This window comes from Haemorhous mexicanus, chromosome 2, assembly GCF_027477595.1.
Source record: "Haemorhous mexicanus isolate bHaeMex1 chromosome 2, bHaeMex1.pri, whole genome shotgun sequence".
NCBI classification, from domain to species: Eukaryota; Metazoa; Chordata; class Aves; order Passeriformes; family Fringillidae; genus Haemorhous; species Haemorhous mexicanus.
In genome coordinates this window covers 59,929,628-59,945,386 of record NC_082342.1, presented here as the reverse complement: position 1 = coordinate 59,945,386, position 15,759 = coordinate 59,929,628, and the positions used below count along the sequence as shown (strand labels likewise).

Here is a 15,759-nt window from a genome sequence, read left to right as displayed (position 1 = left end):
CGTTTCACTCTTTAATAGTCTTGTTAATATTGTGACACTGAAAACTGCCCCCAGCACTCGAGATGAGGCAGCCCCAGCTCAGAGCAGAGCAGGACAATACCCTCCCTTGCCCAGCTGGTGATGCTGTGCCTGAAACACCCCAGGACAGGGTTGGCAGCTAGGGCACTCCTGACCTGCCATCAACCATCAGGACCCTTTCCATGGGGCTCTCATTCCCCAGTCTGTCCATACTTCCAGGATAGTCCCATCCCAGGTGCAGAATCTGGCACTTGCCCTTGTTGAACTTCATATGGGTGGTGATTGCCCATCTCTAATTTGTCAAGGCCTCTTTTCACAGACCCTCTGTCTTTCAGGGAATCAAGAGCTCCTTCCAACTTATTATCACTGGGAAGCTTACTTAGCCCTTAATGAAGATGACCAAGAGCACAGGGCTGAGGATGGAGCCCTGTGGAACCCCACTAGTGACAGTCACCACTCTGATATCACCCCGTTCACTATAACCCAGTGTATCTGACCCATGAGGCAGCTGCTCACCAATCGCATGATGTGCTTATCCAGCTGGGTCCTGGATATCCCTTTTGTCCAGAAGGATATTTGAGAGACAGCACCAAAAAGAAGATTACATCAACTGGCTTTCCTTGATCAAGCAGGTAGGTTACCTTATTGTAAAAGGACAAAGCCCTGCTGGCTGTGACCAATGACTGTGCTTCTCTTCAGGTGTTTTTCAAAATGCACCAGGTCAGTCCTTCTGAAAGCAGGCAGCATTTCCAAAATGCAGTTAGTCTCATAAGTATAGACACCTAAAACTGGTCATAAATAATTTGAGTGGTTTTTTTTTTGTTTGGTTTATTTTTAACTTTCTCTTTAATCAACAAATAAGGGAGCCTTAACTGACTGGACTAGGTTTTTGTGTCCAGCAGGAATTAAAGGAAATTTCCTTTACATTAAAAGAAACCTACGTTAAAGAAGGAAAAGAGCTAGAGTTTGATCGAAATCCACACTAGAGGCTACTATAAGAAAGGGATTTGGAAAAAAGAAGGCAAACAGACTCACAGCTACTTAACAAATTTCAGAAGTGTACTGAGGGACCAAGGTGGTAGTGGAAATACCCATTCATAATAAGGAAAAAGATACACCGACAGTTTTCCTCTGTTTAATATCATTTGATGTTATAAACTGCTAAACCCAGACATCTTCACATTATTACACTTGATGCACCATAAAACAGGTTTATGTTACAGTGTAAGGTTCAATATTACAAAAATTGCAGAGACCTCTACACAGAAGTCTTAATTTTTCACTCCTATTCACAACTAAAACCAATACTCTTAACTGTGTACAAATGGAATATTTCCTTTCATCTTCTAGAGCCGCTTTACAACCACCAGTTCTAAACAGCAACACCAACACTGGTAGTGAGAAATCAACTCAAAATCAAGGAAGTGCCACTGCAGCCATTTCCTCAAGTCACACACACTTCCTGCTGGAGAGCTGGCTGTGGAATTTTGCTGTCCTCTGTCTTTTCCTGCCCGGGAACCTGGCACACAGTCTTTCGTTTGAATAACCGTAGACTCAACCGTAACAAGTCGCTGTCCATTGCTGCTGAATTTGTGTAAGTTTGTTTTGTTGCACCCTGTTGAAATTGGAAATGGAATTTAAAAAAAGGAAGAACTGAAAACAATGTCTTTTAACATGCAAGCTGGGAAATTAACCTCAAGTACTCTCAGTAATTACAGGTTTAATCATACTAATCGTTACCACTAGAAAAGACTTGGAGAATTAATGATTTTTCTACTAGCATACAAAATCATAAAACCCACTGCAGAAGTTTTAATTTTAACTTGGATTCTTACAATTCTTATAAAAGCACATGGAATCTTAAGCTAGGAAGTCATTCAACAGTTACCTTTGAAATAATATTTTACCTAATTATTTTTATTATGTATTCTCTAAATATAGAAAATGTATCTCCATAATTTAAACAACAAAATGATAAGAAACAGGAACTAGCTCTAGTCTCAAATTTAAATTAATCTCTCAATTTACATAAAAAATAAATACCTTGCAACCTCTCTAAATAAAAGTCAGTTTATTATTTAAAGGACCAGATCTCCTTCAGGACAACAAACACAAAAATTATCTCCCAGAGAAAAGCTCTGCTTAGGGGCATCTGTGCTCCCACACTTTGACCCAGCACTGTCAGCAGACCACTTGCCTTTTCATTCTTCATGAGCTGCTTACGAATTGCAGAATCCCTGCGGAAGCACAGTGCTTTGCAGCAAGGACCCAGATTGCTGAGAAGACCTGCTCTCTCTTCTTTTCGCCTAAGTGCAGCCATGTTCAGTGCTCCCAGTTCGTGTTCAAAAAGGTTTTCTGCATCTAGAAAGAATTGAGATTTCCACAGATTAATATATACATGGTAGCTTTAAACAGCACCATACAGTCATAAGAATTTTCTTAATGTTTCACTGTTTGTATTTCTGCCTTCTAAACAATATCAAGGTTTGGAAAAAAAAAAGAGTATTTGAGTTTATAAACTAACATTAATAAATCCTTCACCATTGAAAGGGAAGGATGGATACCCTTGTATTTAGTTTCAGCACTGGAAAGCAATATTGAGACAGCAATCACTGGGAAGTCTAAAAATCAAGTGACAGCTTTGGACAGAAGACGGGGTATGATTTATGGTCAGACATGTGATGGACAAAAGGTGTTTGCTTACCACTTGCATTAATCATAAAGTAGCCCAAGTTTCACTTCTTTGCAAGACATCAGGTAACTGTGCTAGTGTCAACACTGGTTTTGTATGGTTATGCAGAAGTGAAATACAAGCATCTAGAATAATTTTTTCATTTGTGGTGGACAAACCTGGAGAACAAGTCAGCAGCTGCCAATGGACTACCCCTTCCTACTGGCTCACCTAAAGCATTTAACAGAACTCAAGGTGACAGGACCAGTCCTTCAACACATTTACCAGAAGAAACAGTGTGCAGAAAGAACACTTTTAGAAAAGATGGATCCTGAGGTCAATCTTGCTCTGCAACAAGTCTGTTTCTATGAAATGCAAAGACAAAAAGAGCGCACAGACAGGGCTGGACCAGAGCTCATTGATTTATAGCCCTTTTACAGTAAATAGGAAGATTATCATGTAACAGACAAAAAGCTGAAAAGGTACATGGCTGAGTCCAATCCAGCTGCCTCTATATAGTAAAGCTGGGTGTTCAGCAGAGAATTTAACACCTCAATCAAGATGTGAAGAACCCTGAGGAAAATACATCAAAGCAAAAAAAAAAACCAAAACAAAAAAAGGAAAAGCAAAGACTGCTTCAGCAGTCTGGCAGTATGAACACAGAAGAGGACAAAGATGCATTTTTTAAACTACTCAGAACGTGGATGAAACTCAGTAGTTTTTAAACAAGGTGAAAGGAAACAAGAAAGTGACATGAAATGAAGGCCAGGTTAAAAAGAACTGCACTGCAGTCAAAGACAACATAAATGGACAATCAAAAAATGGAAATAAGTGACAAGACACAAAAAGGCCACTTCAAAGGTAACATGGACAGCTTGCAGAGTCTTCTCAGATGCCAGATGCTTGCTGAGCATATTTGGCAAGTAAGCATGTCCATATCCTTAGAGGAACAATTGCATATAATAGAGGGCAAGTCAGCTAAAATTCTCAATACCATCACATCACATACTACAGATTTTTGTTTCCAAAGGAAAAAAAAAAATTAAAAAAAGCACACCCTGAAACAAGGTATCATTTCCCTACTTTCTGTATTTAATAGTATTACCAGAAATATTTAAATTTGTTCCTCAGCAAGAACAAAGATGGGAACACCAACCTCAGGAATAAGACAGGGAGACAAATTATACAACCATGAAGTCCAGAATGAAAATGCTACACTTGCACTGTTACACACACTGAGCACACCTAGCTCAGATTCATTCAGTTTTCAGGGTACTGTATTTGTGTCTTTCTTTAGAGGATACGTGCTGTGGCTGTGTAATGTCTATACAGAGAACATTCACCTGGCAGATTGCAGAGGAAGTGCATACACTTGAAAGCCTACTGGCAGTGTAGGAACTCTGATGTGTGAGAGACACACACACCAAGGGGGAATCAAGAGGGCCACTTCAAATCCCCCATCCTCTCCAGAACAAGGTTCTGCTGAATCCAAGTATACTTAAGACAGTCCAAAGGCAGTACTGGAGAGCCTCCTGTTATCACTAAGGACTTTATTTCTAGGGTAGCATGCAAAGACTGCTGAGATTAGTTCAGGTATCCTTTTAAACAGCCAGGTGGAGTGATCCTGCAATGCAATTGCTGTTGCAAGGAATCCCTGGTAAGAACTGTTGAAGTATACAGTGAAATTAAAGCTTAGAGGGAGAGAGACACAGTTCATACCTTGACTATTATCAGTTTGTATGCTCAGGAAGACTCAGTATTTTATTTGACTTAAAAAAAAAAAAAATTGTAGGAGCAGGTGTAACAGCTCACGATTCATATGGTTAAGTAATTTAAATGGCTCAAGCAAACAGTGACATTGATGGTGATTAGCACAGCTGAAAGTTTTGGATTTCCACCCCCCCTGCCCCCATCTGAGACTGTGAGGTTCTCAGAACAAGACAACTGCACAAAGAATAATATAAAGTGAAAGGCATTGTTTCAAATTAAGAACTAGAATTCACCAAGTAAAAAAAAACATGAGCTCCACAGATAGCATTATTTACAAGCCACAATTTTCTAATATTTAGATCCTGCAATAATTTGCTTAGAAAGCAAATGTTTCATAGTCCCAAAAGAACCATTCTACCATGCAAGCTGTTGCAAGCAGCTCAACTGGTTCCTGAGATGTGAAAGAGAAAAATTAGTAGTCCTTCTCATGTAAAAGCCCTGCTAACACTCAGAACTGTAGTAAACAGCACTAGTACAATTGATGTCTATGCCATTTGTCATGCATGTCTCATGACATACACTTTGTTCCAAACCTGTATTTCCCACTTTTAGTAGAGGTATAATATACATATTTAACTTAGTGCCTTCATTCTGATCCAAAACCCCTATCTATGAATTCTAGAAAGGATCCTTAGTACAAAAATAAGAAATCTTGTTTCTTTCTTGAAATACTACTACTATGGAATAATACAATTCACTGGAAGATATTTAGCTCTCTAAGAAACTGCTAATACACTTTAGGCTAGGAAAGCATGAATGGTCTCATAAAAAGAATATTCCACTAAGATAAAAGGAATTTTGTTTTGTTTATTAGTCTAGACCTCCTCACCATTGCTGGAATCAAAACACTAATCTGACTAACATGCTGCTGTATCACACTTCTGTAATTTTCACACAATACTCATTATACACTTTCTGTGGTCTTTGAAACCTAAAATAATGAACTAATGCACATTTCATAAGGACTTTTTCACTACACAAAAAAGACAGTTTAATCCCTGCAGAAGTTACCTTTAGGTTTTTCTAACACTCTCTGGCACGTCTCTTTTATTTTGGTGAAGAGCTCTGGTCCCGCCAATCGCTTGGAAATGCCAACTCTCAACATAACAGCACCTGGTGTGAATTTTAAGAGTGCAGCTCCAGGCTCACGTGGTTCTTTTGGCTGCTTTGGCATAAGACTGGACCAGTCTACATCTATAACATCCACTGGATCTGCAAAAACATTGACAGAGAATGAGTTATCCCATCACCACCCCTTACTACAGCTGATTAATTTCACATGCTGTGCACACGGCTGTCTCCTGAAAGCAATATATATTAGATGAACTTTGTTCTGCAGACCTCTTGGACCTTTCATGTAAGAATGTCAAAACTCACTTGAATATGTGGAAAAGGGCAGAAATACAAAAAGAAATAGAAATAAAAAGCTATATGGATTAAAAAACCCCAACCCATGCCTAATATTCTGCTTTATTTTTATTGCAATTCCTTCGTGAAAGGTTGCTCAGATCCTGCTTAGCCAGCAGGTTTGGAGATATTATTTATGCATTCAGAAAAGTCACAGTACAACTGAAAATGCTAAGATGGACTCAAATTAAATGCTCAGAAAGCTAGTTCACAGAGCCCAGATTACCCAATTGAACTCAGGACAATTAGACAATTCCATTCTTCCCAATGCACTTGGAAAGCATTCAAGCACAGACAGAGTCTGCTCACAGACTGCACTCCTAATTCAGAAATACTGTCAACAACAGCATTATATGCACACGGATCCAATCTTTACATTCAAATAATCACAAAAGGTGGTTGATATACTTTTACCAGGCATCTTCTCATCCTCCTGTTGATCCTCACGCTTTTCAGCATCACCTGCCAGAATTTCATCCAGTTCATCATCACTGATAGGCTCGTATTCTCCAGCACCAGATCCCAGTGACTGCACATCATTAGTCTTTGTTTCATCCTCTCCTCCTACAGAGACAGATACATATTGTAGCTTTAAAGCAATCATATTTGTTTTCTAAACATGCTGTATACTGCCTGAAGACAAAAAGGTTTAGCAAACTAAACTGTTAGCTTTTAGGAAAAAGTATATTCAACCTAAAAACTGTTATTAACCCAGAGAAACAGTGAGGTTATACCTCCCATACACAATGTGGCAGTTTGAATTTTATGTACACTGGTCAGTTTTTTGGTGCAATATTAGTCAAACTGCTCAGAGAAGGCCATTTTCACAACACACATGTTGATTATCTGAGATCTGATATGCAGTTTATTATAATAAATAGTTTATAAAAATCTAAGTGCCACTAAGTCTTTCAGATGCTTTAGCACATTAATCTAAAATCAGGATTCAGTTCAAAGGTCCTAAAATAAGTAACAAAACTCCAAAATACAAAAGGTAACATGTATCCTGAATGAAACAATTATGCACAGAATTTTAGACTCTTTGTAGCAGTCACTAGAAGAGCTTTTAGAAAACCGTGCCAAACTTCTTTTAGTTGTTACCCTCCTTTCCATCCACATCCTAGCTACACACACAAATATGTGTGTTGTATGTGGAAACATATTCCTTAGAACCTGTGAACACAAGACACTCAACACTGAGTTTTGCAGTTCACAAAAGGGACATCCTCTCACCTCCAAGACTGAAAGACCTGACTCAAGCACTTCAAAATTCCATTGCTCCAAACTCAGGCTTTATTATGGTTCTCCACCATGGGTTACTAACAATGAGTTGTGCCACATAAACTGGACAGAATTTACAGGGATCCTCCTCTGTGAATGACTATTCTGATACCTTCCAGCTCCCTCAGCCAGAGTGAAACTGCTTCCATTTAAAGTTCCCCAGCTGTTCTTTGGGTTTTTTTTTTTTTGGCTTGCCTTTGTGGGGGAAGAAAAAGTAGTCACCTCAACTAACCTAAAAATCAGCAAGGAAAAAGCAAGTAAAAGACAAACCAGTAGAGCATAAACAAACTACTCAGACCATCTGGCAATGCTTTGGAGGAAGCATATAGCATCTTAGGCATTATTTAAGCCCACTCCTAAAGCTTGAACATTAGGTTCAAAACATTAAGATAATTTAGTAATATCCTGACATATTTTGTTAAGACAATACACAATAGTAATTTGCCCAAGTAAATACCACACACCTTCCTAACATCAGCCCATCTAACAAGTTTTCTAAAAAGTTTTTCCTTTTTAGAAAGGAGAATAAGGTGATCCACACTAGATTTCATTTTGTGTCTCATAACTTTAAATATTCACTGCCTGTAAGATCCATCTGCTGCATCCACACTGATGTACCAGATACACTAGTTCACCAGTACACCATGCCTGGACCCATTAAAAATTTATTGTATTTAGAAATTTAAAATAATACAATTCATGGTTCTCAGTATGTAATTTTAAAAAAATATTTTACATTTTGAATTTCAATTAAAAGTTTGATAATTTCTAGACTATCTTTCACCACTCTTATGTGGAAGTGTACTTTTATATTAATTCTGCCTTAAAAACTCAACACACTCATCAGCTGAATGGAGCAATGCAAAGAGGAGTTACAAAGTAATGAAGATAATGAAGTATACTAAACCTTAGAAAATCATAACCATGCTATATACAATATGTTTTAATAAAATGGAATGACATCTAATATTTTACAAAATAGATTTTCCTAAAAAAAAAAAGAAATCCTAAATATACCATAACGCCCTACAGATGATAACCTGCAGAGAACCTAGAACACAACCTTTGAAAAAGAAACAAAAGAATACACATCAAAACTGAAAGGTTAGACCTAAAAACACATTTAACATGCACAGCCTATATAGTTACAGGGTGCCCTCTTAGAAACAGGCCATGTACCCAAGAATGGCCTTTCATTACTCTTTTCTCAAGTTACATGGTACTCTCAGATTTAGCACACCATGCTTTTCCTCTAGTTTAAAAATAGTTAATTCTGTCTATTGTAGCAAAATCAGGCTTTTCCAGTCTTATTTCAAATACTATCTTTGTCAAGCGCATCCACTCCACAGATAATCTCCTTAAATGAAACTTTCCCAACAGGATCTCTCAACTCTAAAGACCACGTCGTGAGTAATCAGGTACAAGACCTAAGTGCTAAATATTCCTCACCAAGCTCTTGAGACAGCATTTGATTTAACAGCCCAAATTAACAATGAACACTACGGGTAATTCTCACTAAGAAGGGCAAACACAATGAGCATAACCATAACATACGCCAGTTACTCTGGATTTAGACTCTTTCTTTTATGTTGTTCATGTTAAAGCACTTCCCAACTCCCTACTCTTGCAAAGCTCAAGCTTCTAATCCATGTGACAAACTGTTAGAAATTTGTCAGTGCTCACCCCTTTCTAAGCCCACTCATCCCAGTATCATAAGGGCCAGGAAAATGAAGCTGCATTTTCAGCTGATATTACTGAGATCACCTCAGATAAGGTTAGATCTGGAAAGACCTATAAGATTACCTCAGGAAAGCTATTTTTGGACTACTGTGCCAAACCATACATATGTTTCACCTACTAATCAGACAAACAGTTCTATGATAATTGGGCTCTGGCAGAAAAAAACCCCAAAAAACAGTTCCAAGTCCACATTCTTTTTTTTTTTTCACTCATTACCTGTCACTCTCAAAATAAGAAATAGATCTTAAAATGATATAACAAGGCAATTAAATTTTGGTGTTATCTTTTAGTAAACTGCTTATTCAGAAACACTGAAGTTTGGTGAAATTATTTCAGATGATTTAAGCTTCTTTGCCTCAAGACTTCTCTAGAAATTAAGAAACAGCTAACATAATTAACAATAAGAAAGATGATCATCAGATTTCTCTCACTGTCTGCTTCCACAGCAGAGAAGCTAAAGCCAATAAGCTTTTCAGTAGAAAAAGCTTATTATTCTATTTAGCGCTGTGCTAAAAGAGAAAGAATAAAACACCTGTTAGTCCAGGTTCTTTCCCAGAACAGCTCACCTTCTAGACTCTCCACCTTTTCGGCCTCATTTCCATCTTCAAAGCCCTGTAAAGGTCCTAAATCTTTGTCTGTTTTCTCCTTCTCTGAAGCCGCTGAGTCCCGGCAAGCACCATCAAACTCCTTTTCGTGATCTCTGTCCAGTTTGGTTTCACTGTGCTTTGTTGATTCCTTTTGAGAGATGTCAAGAGTTCTCTCTCTCTCTCTTTCAGCAGGATCAGGCAGCTGTCGGTCTCTCTCTCTCTCCAGCTCCCGTCTTTTCTCCCTGTCCCTCTCTCTCTCTCTGAGTCTCTCTCGCTCCCGGCTCCTTGGCCAGTCCTTGTCCACATCTCGGTCCCAGTCCCTCTGTCTCCCCTCTCTCCTGTCTCTCTCTCGTTCTCGATCATGTTCATGTCGATCTCGCTCCTGAAGCCTTTCCCTGCTATCAAAGGACCCGGATCTGGAATGAACCTGACGATCTGACTCAGGGGAACTTCTTCTTGAGCTGTGGCTTCTTGAATCTTGACGATCTGCATAAAAAATTATATGTATATAAGCATGACTATGACACATAAATGTAATACCATTTTACTAGACCAAAGCATTTTAAAGATTCAGTAATGAAAATATAATTCTCAAAAGCATCATCTTCAAATTATTAATGCTTTCACATTGCCTTAGAAGATTTAACCTTTCTTAAAAACATGAGGTAACTTTTCCCACTTCCGAAAAAGAATTTTAGTGGCTACTTTCTACTATGAGAGAAATCAACTGAAGGTATACAATCTTAACTCAGGAATTTAGGCATGGGGGAAAACAAAAAAGAAAAAAGAATCAACTCAAAATTCAAAATTTTTATAACATGTCTTCTAAAATCTAGGAATGCCATAGTTAACAAATGACGAATTCAGAAAAATAATTTCAGGCATGTAACCACGAGGAGAACAGAGAGCCAAAATGCTTTCAGAAGAAGATATTTTTGTATTGATATTGTTTCAGTTTAAAAATATTTTATCTATTTTTTTTTTTCATGGCAACTACACTCATAAAAAACATGTGACTGTTTTGATTTGCAAGGAAGATGATTTCCATGTGCATTGAAAGTATGCCTAACAGGAACCACAAAAAATTTATCTCATTTTGCATAATTTCAGGAATTTCCACACCAAAATTAACAATTATAATGAATTTAAGAACATTATTTAGATGATAAAACTACCTCAATGTTCTGTTAGCACAAGCATTTTCTTTATGAGGTTTTTCTGTCCTACAATTCATTTTATTCCCCAGACAGCACGAACCAAATCCAACTGAATGTTTTGGTGTAAACAAAATGGTAATCCTGCCCACTGAGAATCAGCTTTTCAAATATATTAACACTTGCAGAAATCTTAATTCATTCTAGTTTTACAATGAAATGCAGACAGGACCTCCCTCTCCTATCACACTAATTAGAGCCATGAAGAACAATTTGGGACTTGTACAAAGAATGATAGTCAGTCTCACTAAAATATATCTTATTACCTGAAGATGTGCTGCGACTGGGTTCCCCTCGTTTCAGCTGATCAATTCGGGACTTCCTTTCAGTGATTTCTAGGCTTTTCTTCTCCCTGTCCCTGTCCCTATCCCTATCCCTGTCTCTAGAGCTACTGTGCAGGATCCTCTTCCGTGCAGTCTGATCGTCTCCGCTGCGATGTGCTGACTCATTGGAGGGGGATCTGAGCCTGCTGGAGGCATGGCTCCGATTGCTACCCAGGCTGCTGCTGCGCTTCTGGTCCACAGGCTTACGGTGTGGTCCATCCTCTATAGTAACATGAGGGGCTTCCACCTTTTCTACCCTTGTCCTGTGACTTTTCCTATGGGAATCCTCAGTGGTTCTTTCTGGAACAACAATGTCACCACGTTCAGGAACATCTTCATCTGACCAGTCACTAAATGTTGTATCTTCTCTTTTTGTGGGGGCTTCTGCCACTGCTTTCTCAGGTGGTGCTTCAACCAATTCTTCTTTAGTTACAGGAGGGGTTCTTGGGCCTTTTTTCTTTTTATGATGTGGAACAATTTCTTCGTCAGAAACTTCAGAATCACCCTTGGATCTCTTCCGCTTTTTCTCCACATTTTTCCTTTTTTGACCTTTCTTAGGGGAAAAGACCTGGCTTTCCTCAGTTGCTGGTTCATTAGCGTACCTTTCCACCCCACTGTCATCATCTTTCTTCTTCTTCGTGGCCTTTTTCTGTATCTTAGATTTCTTCTTACTGTCATCATGGATTCTATCAGAAGCATCTCTTTCTTCAGAAGGACGGTGTCCAAGATTTTCCTGAACCCTGGACCGGGAACCTTCTGAAGCATCTGGCTGCTCTCTTTGCTTATCTGCTGAAGAAACCCTCTCTTTAAACTCTGGTTCTTCATAGCGCCGGGAACTTTCCTTTCTATCCGATTTTCTCTCTTCTTCTTTCCAGCGGCTCTGCCGCTCCTCCGTGACATGAGAAGGGCTCAGTGACCGGGATTCCTGTGGCCGCACAACCTGGCTCAGGAGTCTGTGCTTTTCATCTGCAAAATGAGAAAAAGAACATTCTTTTCTAAATGAGAGGGAAATGAGAAAAAGAACATCCTGTTCTAAGAAGAACATTTTTTCATAGCCTTTATTGTGTAGGAAGAACATGTGAGCATTTGCTGTCTTCTGCATGCCAAAAAAAGTGTCCATTAAAACATATAACCCATTACTTCAGTTAATTTCTCAGGTTTTTCTACTGTTGCAGCAGCAAAAGACAATTTCCAATTTGGTAAACATGTACCTTACACTGAAGATGTAGAAGTCACTGGTAGACATAATACATAGTGACAAAATGAAGATAAATGACAAATAAAGATGAAGAAAAATTGTAGTGCTCATAAAAACATGGAGAACAGTTACAAAACTTTTCCCATGTTTTTTCTGTTTAAAATTGCAAGCTATTTTCTACAGACAGAGGATTATCAGACTCTGTTCTGTGTCCAGCTGCAGAGAGAGCCCACTCCCACTTACTTTTATCATCTCCACTGTTGTAGGCATCACTATCAGGAGAATGATCACGGCGACGTTTGGGTGATTGACGGGGACTTGGACTGCTTTCGTTTCTGTGACGCTTCCTACAAAAGGAACATGAACCATCAGATTTCTTTAGGATGCTTCGAATTTATCATCAATATGATTCCTGAAGCCTAAGTCCCTCATACAGAAGACATTTAAAGATGTCATGAGGTTCCAGTTTTCTAAGTTGCCATTTCCAAGTAAAAGCTATGCATTTAAAGAAAGCACAACACAACACTGGGGATTATTTTTCATGCCTTCACTGGTAGCCTTCTGGTGTTGGAAATTTTGTAATGCATGTTCCAAAGAAATTTAATTAACAAAGTCACAAACCCTGACCTAGATAGCTGCTATTTGAATTTCAGACTTCATAATGTACCACAGTTTTCTACTACGTTTCCATTAGTGATTGTATTATTAAAGGCAAGACAATGCAAGCATACATAAAAGGGAAAATTACATTGTCAGACTCAACTCTTAGTTCTTGAGCAGTTCCATGATTCAGCACTAACAAAACACTGGAATAACTTCACCAGCACAGTACCAATTTGGGAGCTACCAGCATGTACCACACAGATGCAGGGGAGACAGCCCCAGACCAAGCCTATGCATAAACAGTTTGTCTTCTTCCTTAAGATACTCCCCTGTCTACTAACTTACCAAATTCAGCAGTAAAAGACTGCCTTTTTGTTCTTTGACTGAAGTAGCATTTAGATCCACTCACTTGGATTTTCTTTCCTCGTGGACATCTCGTGAGCCTCTTTCTTCTCGAATATCTTCTCTCTTATCCCTGCGGTCTTCCCTTCCTTTTTCTTTGTCATCCCAGTCCCTCTGGCGGTCTCTCTCTTTGTCTCTGTCTCGACCTCGCTCCCTTTCGCGCTCCCGCTCCCGATCTCTCTCTCGTTCTCGCTCCCTTTCTCGTTCCTCCCGCTCTCGCTCCCGCTCCTTCTCCCTCTCCCTCTCTCGTTCCCTTTCCCTGTCGTGGTCTCTGTCTCGGTCCCGCTCACGGTCCCTGTCTTTGTCCCGCTCTCTGTCCCTCTCCCGTTCCCGAGCACGATCTCGTTCCAATTCTCTTTCTTTCTCCCTCTCTCTTTCCCGGTCTCTTTCTCTTTCTCTCTCTCGGTCCCTCTCCCTTTCCCGCTCTCTCTCCCGGGCCCTTTCATCTCTCCTGTCATCAGACCGATCCACCCTTCGCTCCTCTCTCCTCTCATCCCGCTCGAGATCATCACTCCGTCCTTGGTGCCGCACCGGTGAGCTTGCTCTCTGATCTGCAAACAGAAGCAGGTTTGATTACCAAGTGCTTTACGGATATACACAGCTTCCACTGCACTAATAAAAAAAGACCCTTTGTCTTGACAATCTAGATCTTGGTTTACATTAAATGAAAAACAACTCCCTGCAGAAACTTGAATACTCCCTTTTGGGAGGAAGGAAGACAAAAAGCAGAACTAATTTTGAAACAATTTTTCAACATTTAGGAAGTGGGCTTTGCTTACTTAACCAAAAGTTGCCAAAAAAATATTTACCTTTTCTACCAGATTTTTCTGAATGGCTTCAATAGACAAATGTATGCCTCACAATGCAGCTCTTACTATAGCATTACCTAATGATTCCAGATCTGGTATAAGATCTTAAAAAAGCTGGGAATGGCATGCATAAGAAATGTTACGACTCCTGCACAAAGATTTTACTTCCTACATCTATTAGGAGTCAAGTACTTTACAAAGACTCAAGCTATTTACAACACAGAGTAAAAGTTTCTGCAAAATCAGAAATATTGGCTTGTCTCATCACAGACGAGATCCCTGCACAGAAACACACAACCAAATCTACAAGATAGGGAGAGGCAAAGGTAGGGGAAGCAGAGCTGCCAGAAGTTTTCATTTGTGTTCTTGCAGAGCCTGACAGCTTAGAATCTGAGTTTGCTGTTTGTTCAGACAGTGATTAGTCAGAGGGAAAACTAAACATGTAGAAAATGACCGATCCAGAAGGACAGTGAAATCTGATTTGTCCAATTGTATTTACTCTCTACAGACCTATTTACATATTCTTCATTATATTTTGGATATTTTTGAGTATTTCTATAAGTTTTGACTACTTTATAGCAAGTTCTATGCTCGCATTAGTAGTATTTGAGCCACAACAAATCAATAAAACTATCTTCCTACAACATACATATAAAAACACTACACAAAAGAGGGAAAAAATGGCATGAACAGAGATTGGTATTTCTCGGTCCATTACTCTGAGGCTGAGTGCACTTCACTGTAAATTGAGACAATGTCCACTAGGTGTGAGCAGGCAGAGTTTGGACAGAACTAAATCAATAAAACGTGCATTTCCATCACTTTAATCAATTTTCATCCCTGAGTGAATTAACAATGATTTAGTGCTCCCCTGTTACCATGTAAAATTAAAAGCAAAGCTGAGTGACATTTCTGCCTTTTAAAAAAGGTAAACCATCAATCCATGCAATCGGTTCTGTGAACAGGTTTCACATTCTTTTAATGGGGACTACAGTGCTGCAATATGATTTACTCTGCATACCAAGTATTAGATTCTATAAAGAAGTTCTGTAACTCCTATTTGTTATCTCAGTTTTGGTGACAAAACATCCACGTGAAAGTCGTATGTGAATCAAACCCTGCAAGTGTACTACACAGTTAAATGCAGATAGTCAGCACTTCTTATGTGACTTCATTTTTTGAAGTAGTGTTCCAGTGGTTGTTTGGAACACTCACATATTTGCCTCAGTTGAATAAAGACAGCTCAAATTTGCAAGCTTGCATTTTAAAATCATACTCCTTGCATATCACATAATCAAGATATATCTCAATTTTTCTCAGAATGACAGATACTAAAACTGCAGCTAATTAGGGAAACTGTCTTGAATTGTAACTCTGAGGACCAATCATTACAAAAAGTGATCTAAGTTTTTAAGGAAGAAGACAACAAATTTTGAATTTACGCTCTGTATTTTTCTCCCCAAAGGGAAACACAATCCATTCAAAGCAACTTTCCCCCTAGAAATTTATTTTGTTGTCATTGCATGCTTTTATTTCCAAAGTTTTTTCTGTTCGCTTGGGGTTTTGTTTTGGGTTTTTTGGGGATGGATGTTTGTTGTTTTTCTTAATAAATTAAGAACTTGCTAGGATATGAAGGGCACATAATTATATTATATATATCTTAGGATTTATTTGGGCTGGGGAGGTGAAAGAGATGAAAGCCAGACTGCAAAAGTCAACCCCCAGGACATGTTCAG

At 38.9% G+C, this 15,759-nt stretch overlaps 1 protein-coding gene across 3 annotated transcripts in view; it reads right to left on the bottom strand.

The window, feature by feature from the left end:
* Positions 1–1,140: 1,140 nt before the first annotated feature.
* Positions 1,141–15,759, bottom strand: part of ZC3H13 (zinc finger CCCH-type containing 13) — a 46,106-nt gene continuing 31,487 nt past the window's right edge. For 2 of the 3 annotated variants that reach the window (XM_059839046.1, XM_059839047.1), the window contains exons 13-20: positions 13,222–13,765; positions 12,453–12,556; positions 10,955–11,977; positions 9,454–9,960; positions 6,275–6,430; positions 5,471–5,671; positions 2,216–2,379; positions 1,141–1,633 (exon numbers count right to left, since the gene is read on the bottom strand). In XM_059839046.1, the coding sequence (XP_059695029.1) occupies positions 1,463–1,633; positions 2,216–2,379; positions 5,471–5,671; positions 6,275–6,430; positions 9,454–9,960; positions 10,955–11,977; positions 12,453–12,556; positions 13,222–13,765 (2,870 nt within the window). In that variant the 3' untranslated portion in view covers positions 1,141–1,462. The remainder of the gene's footprint in view (positions 1,634–2,215; positions 2,380–5,470; positions 5,672–6,274; positions 6,431–9,453; positions 9,961–10,954; positions 11,978–12,452; positions 12,557–13,221; positions 13,766–15,759) is intronic. The other variant, XM_059839048.1, reaches the window with a different exon arrangement.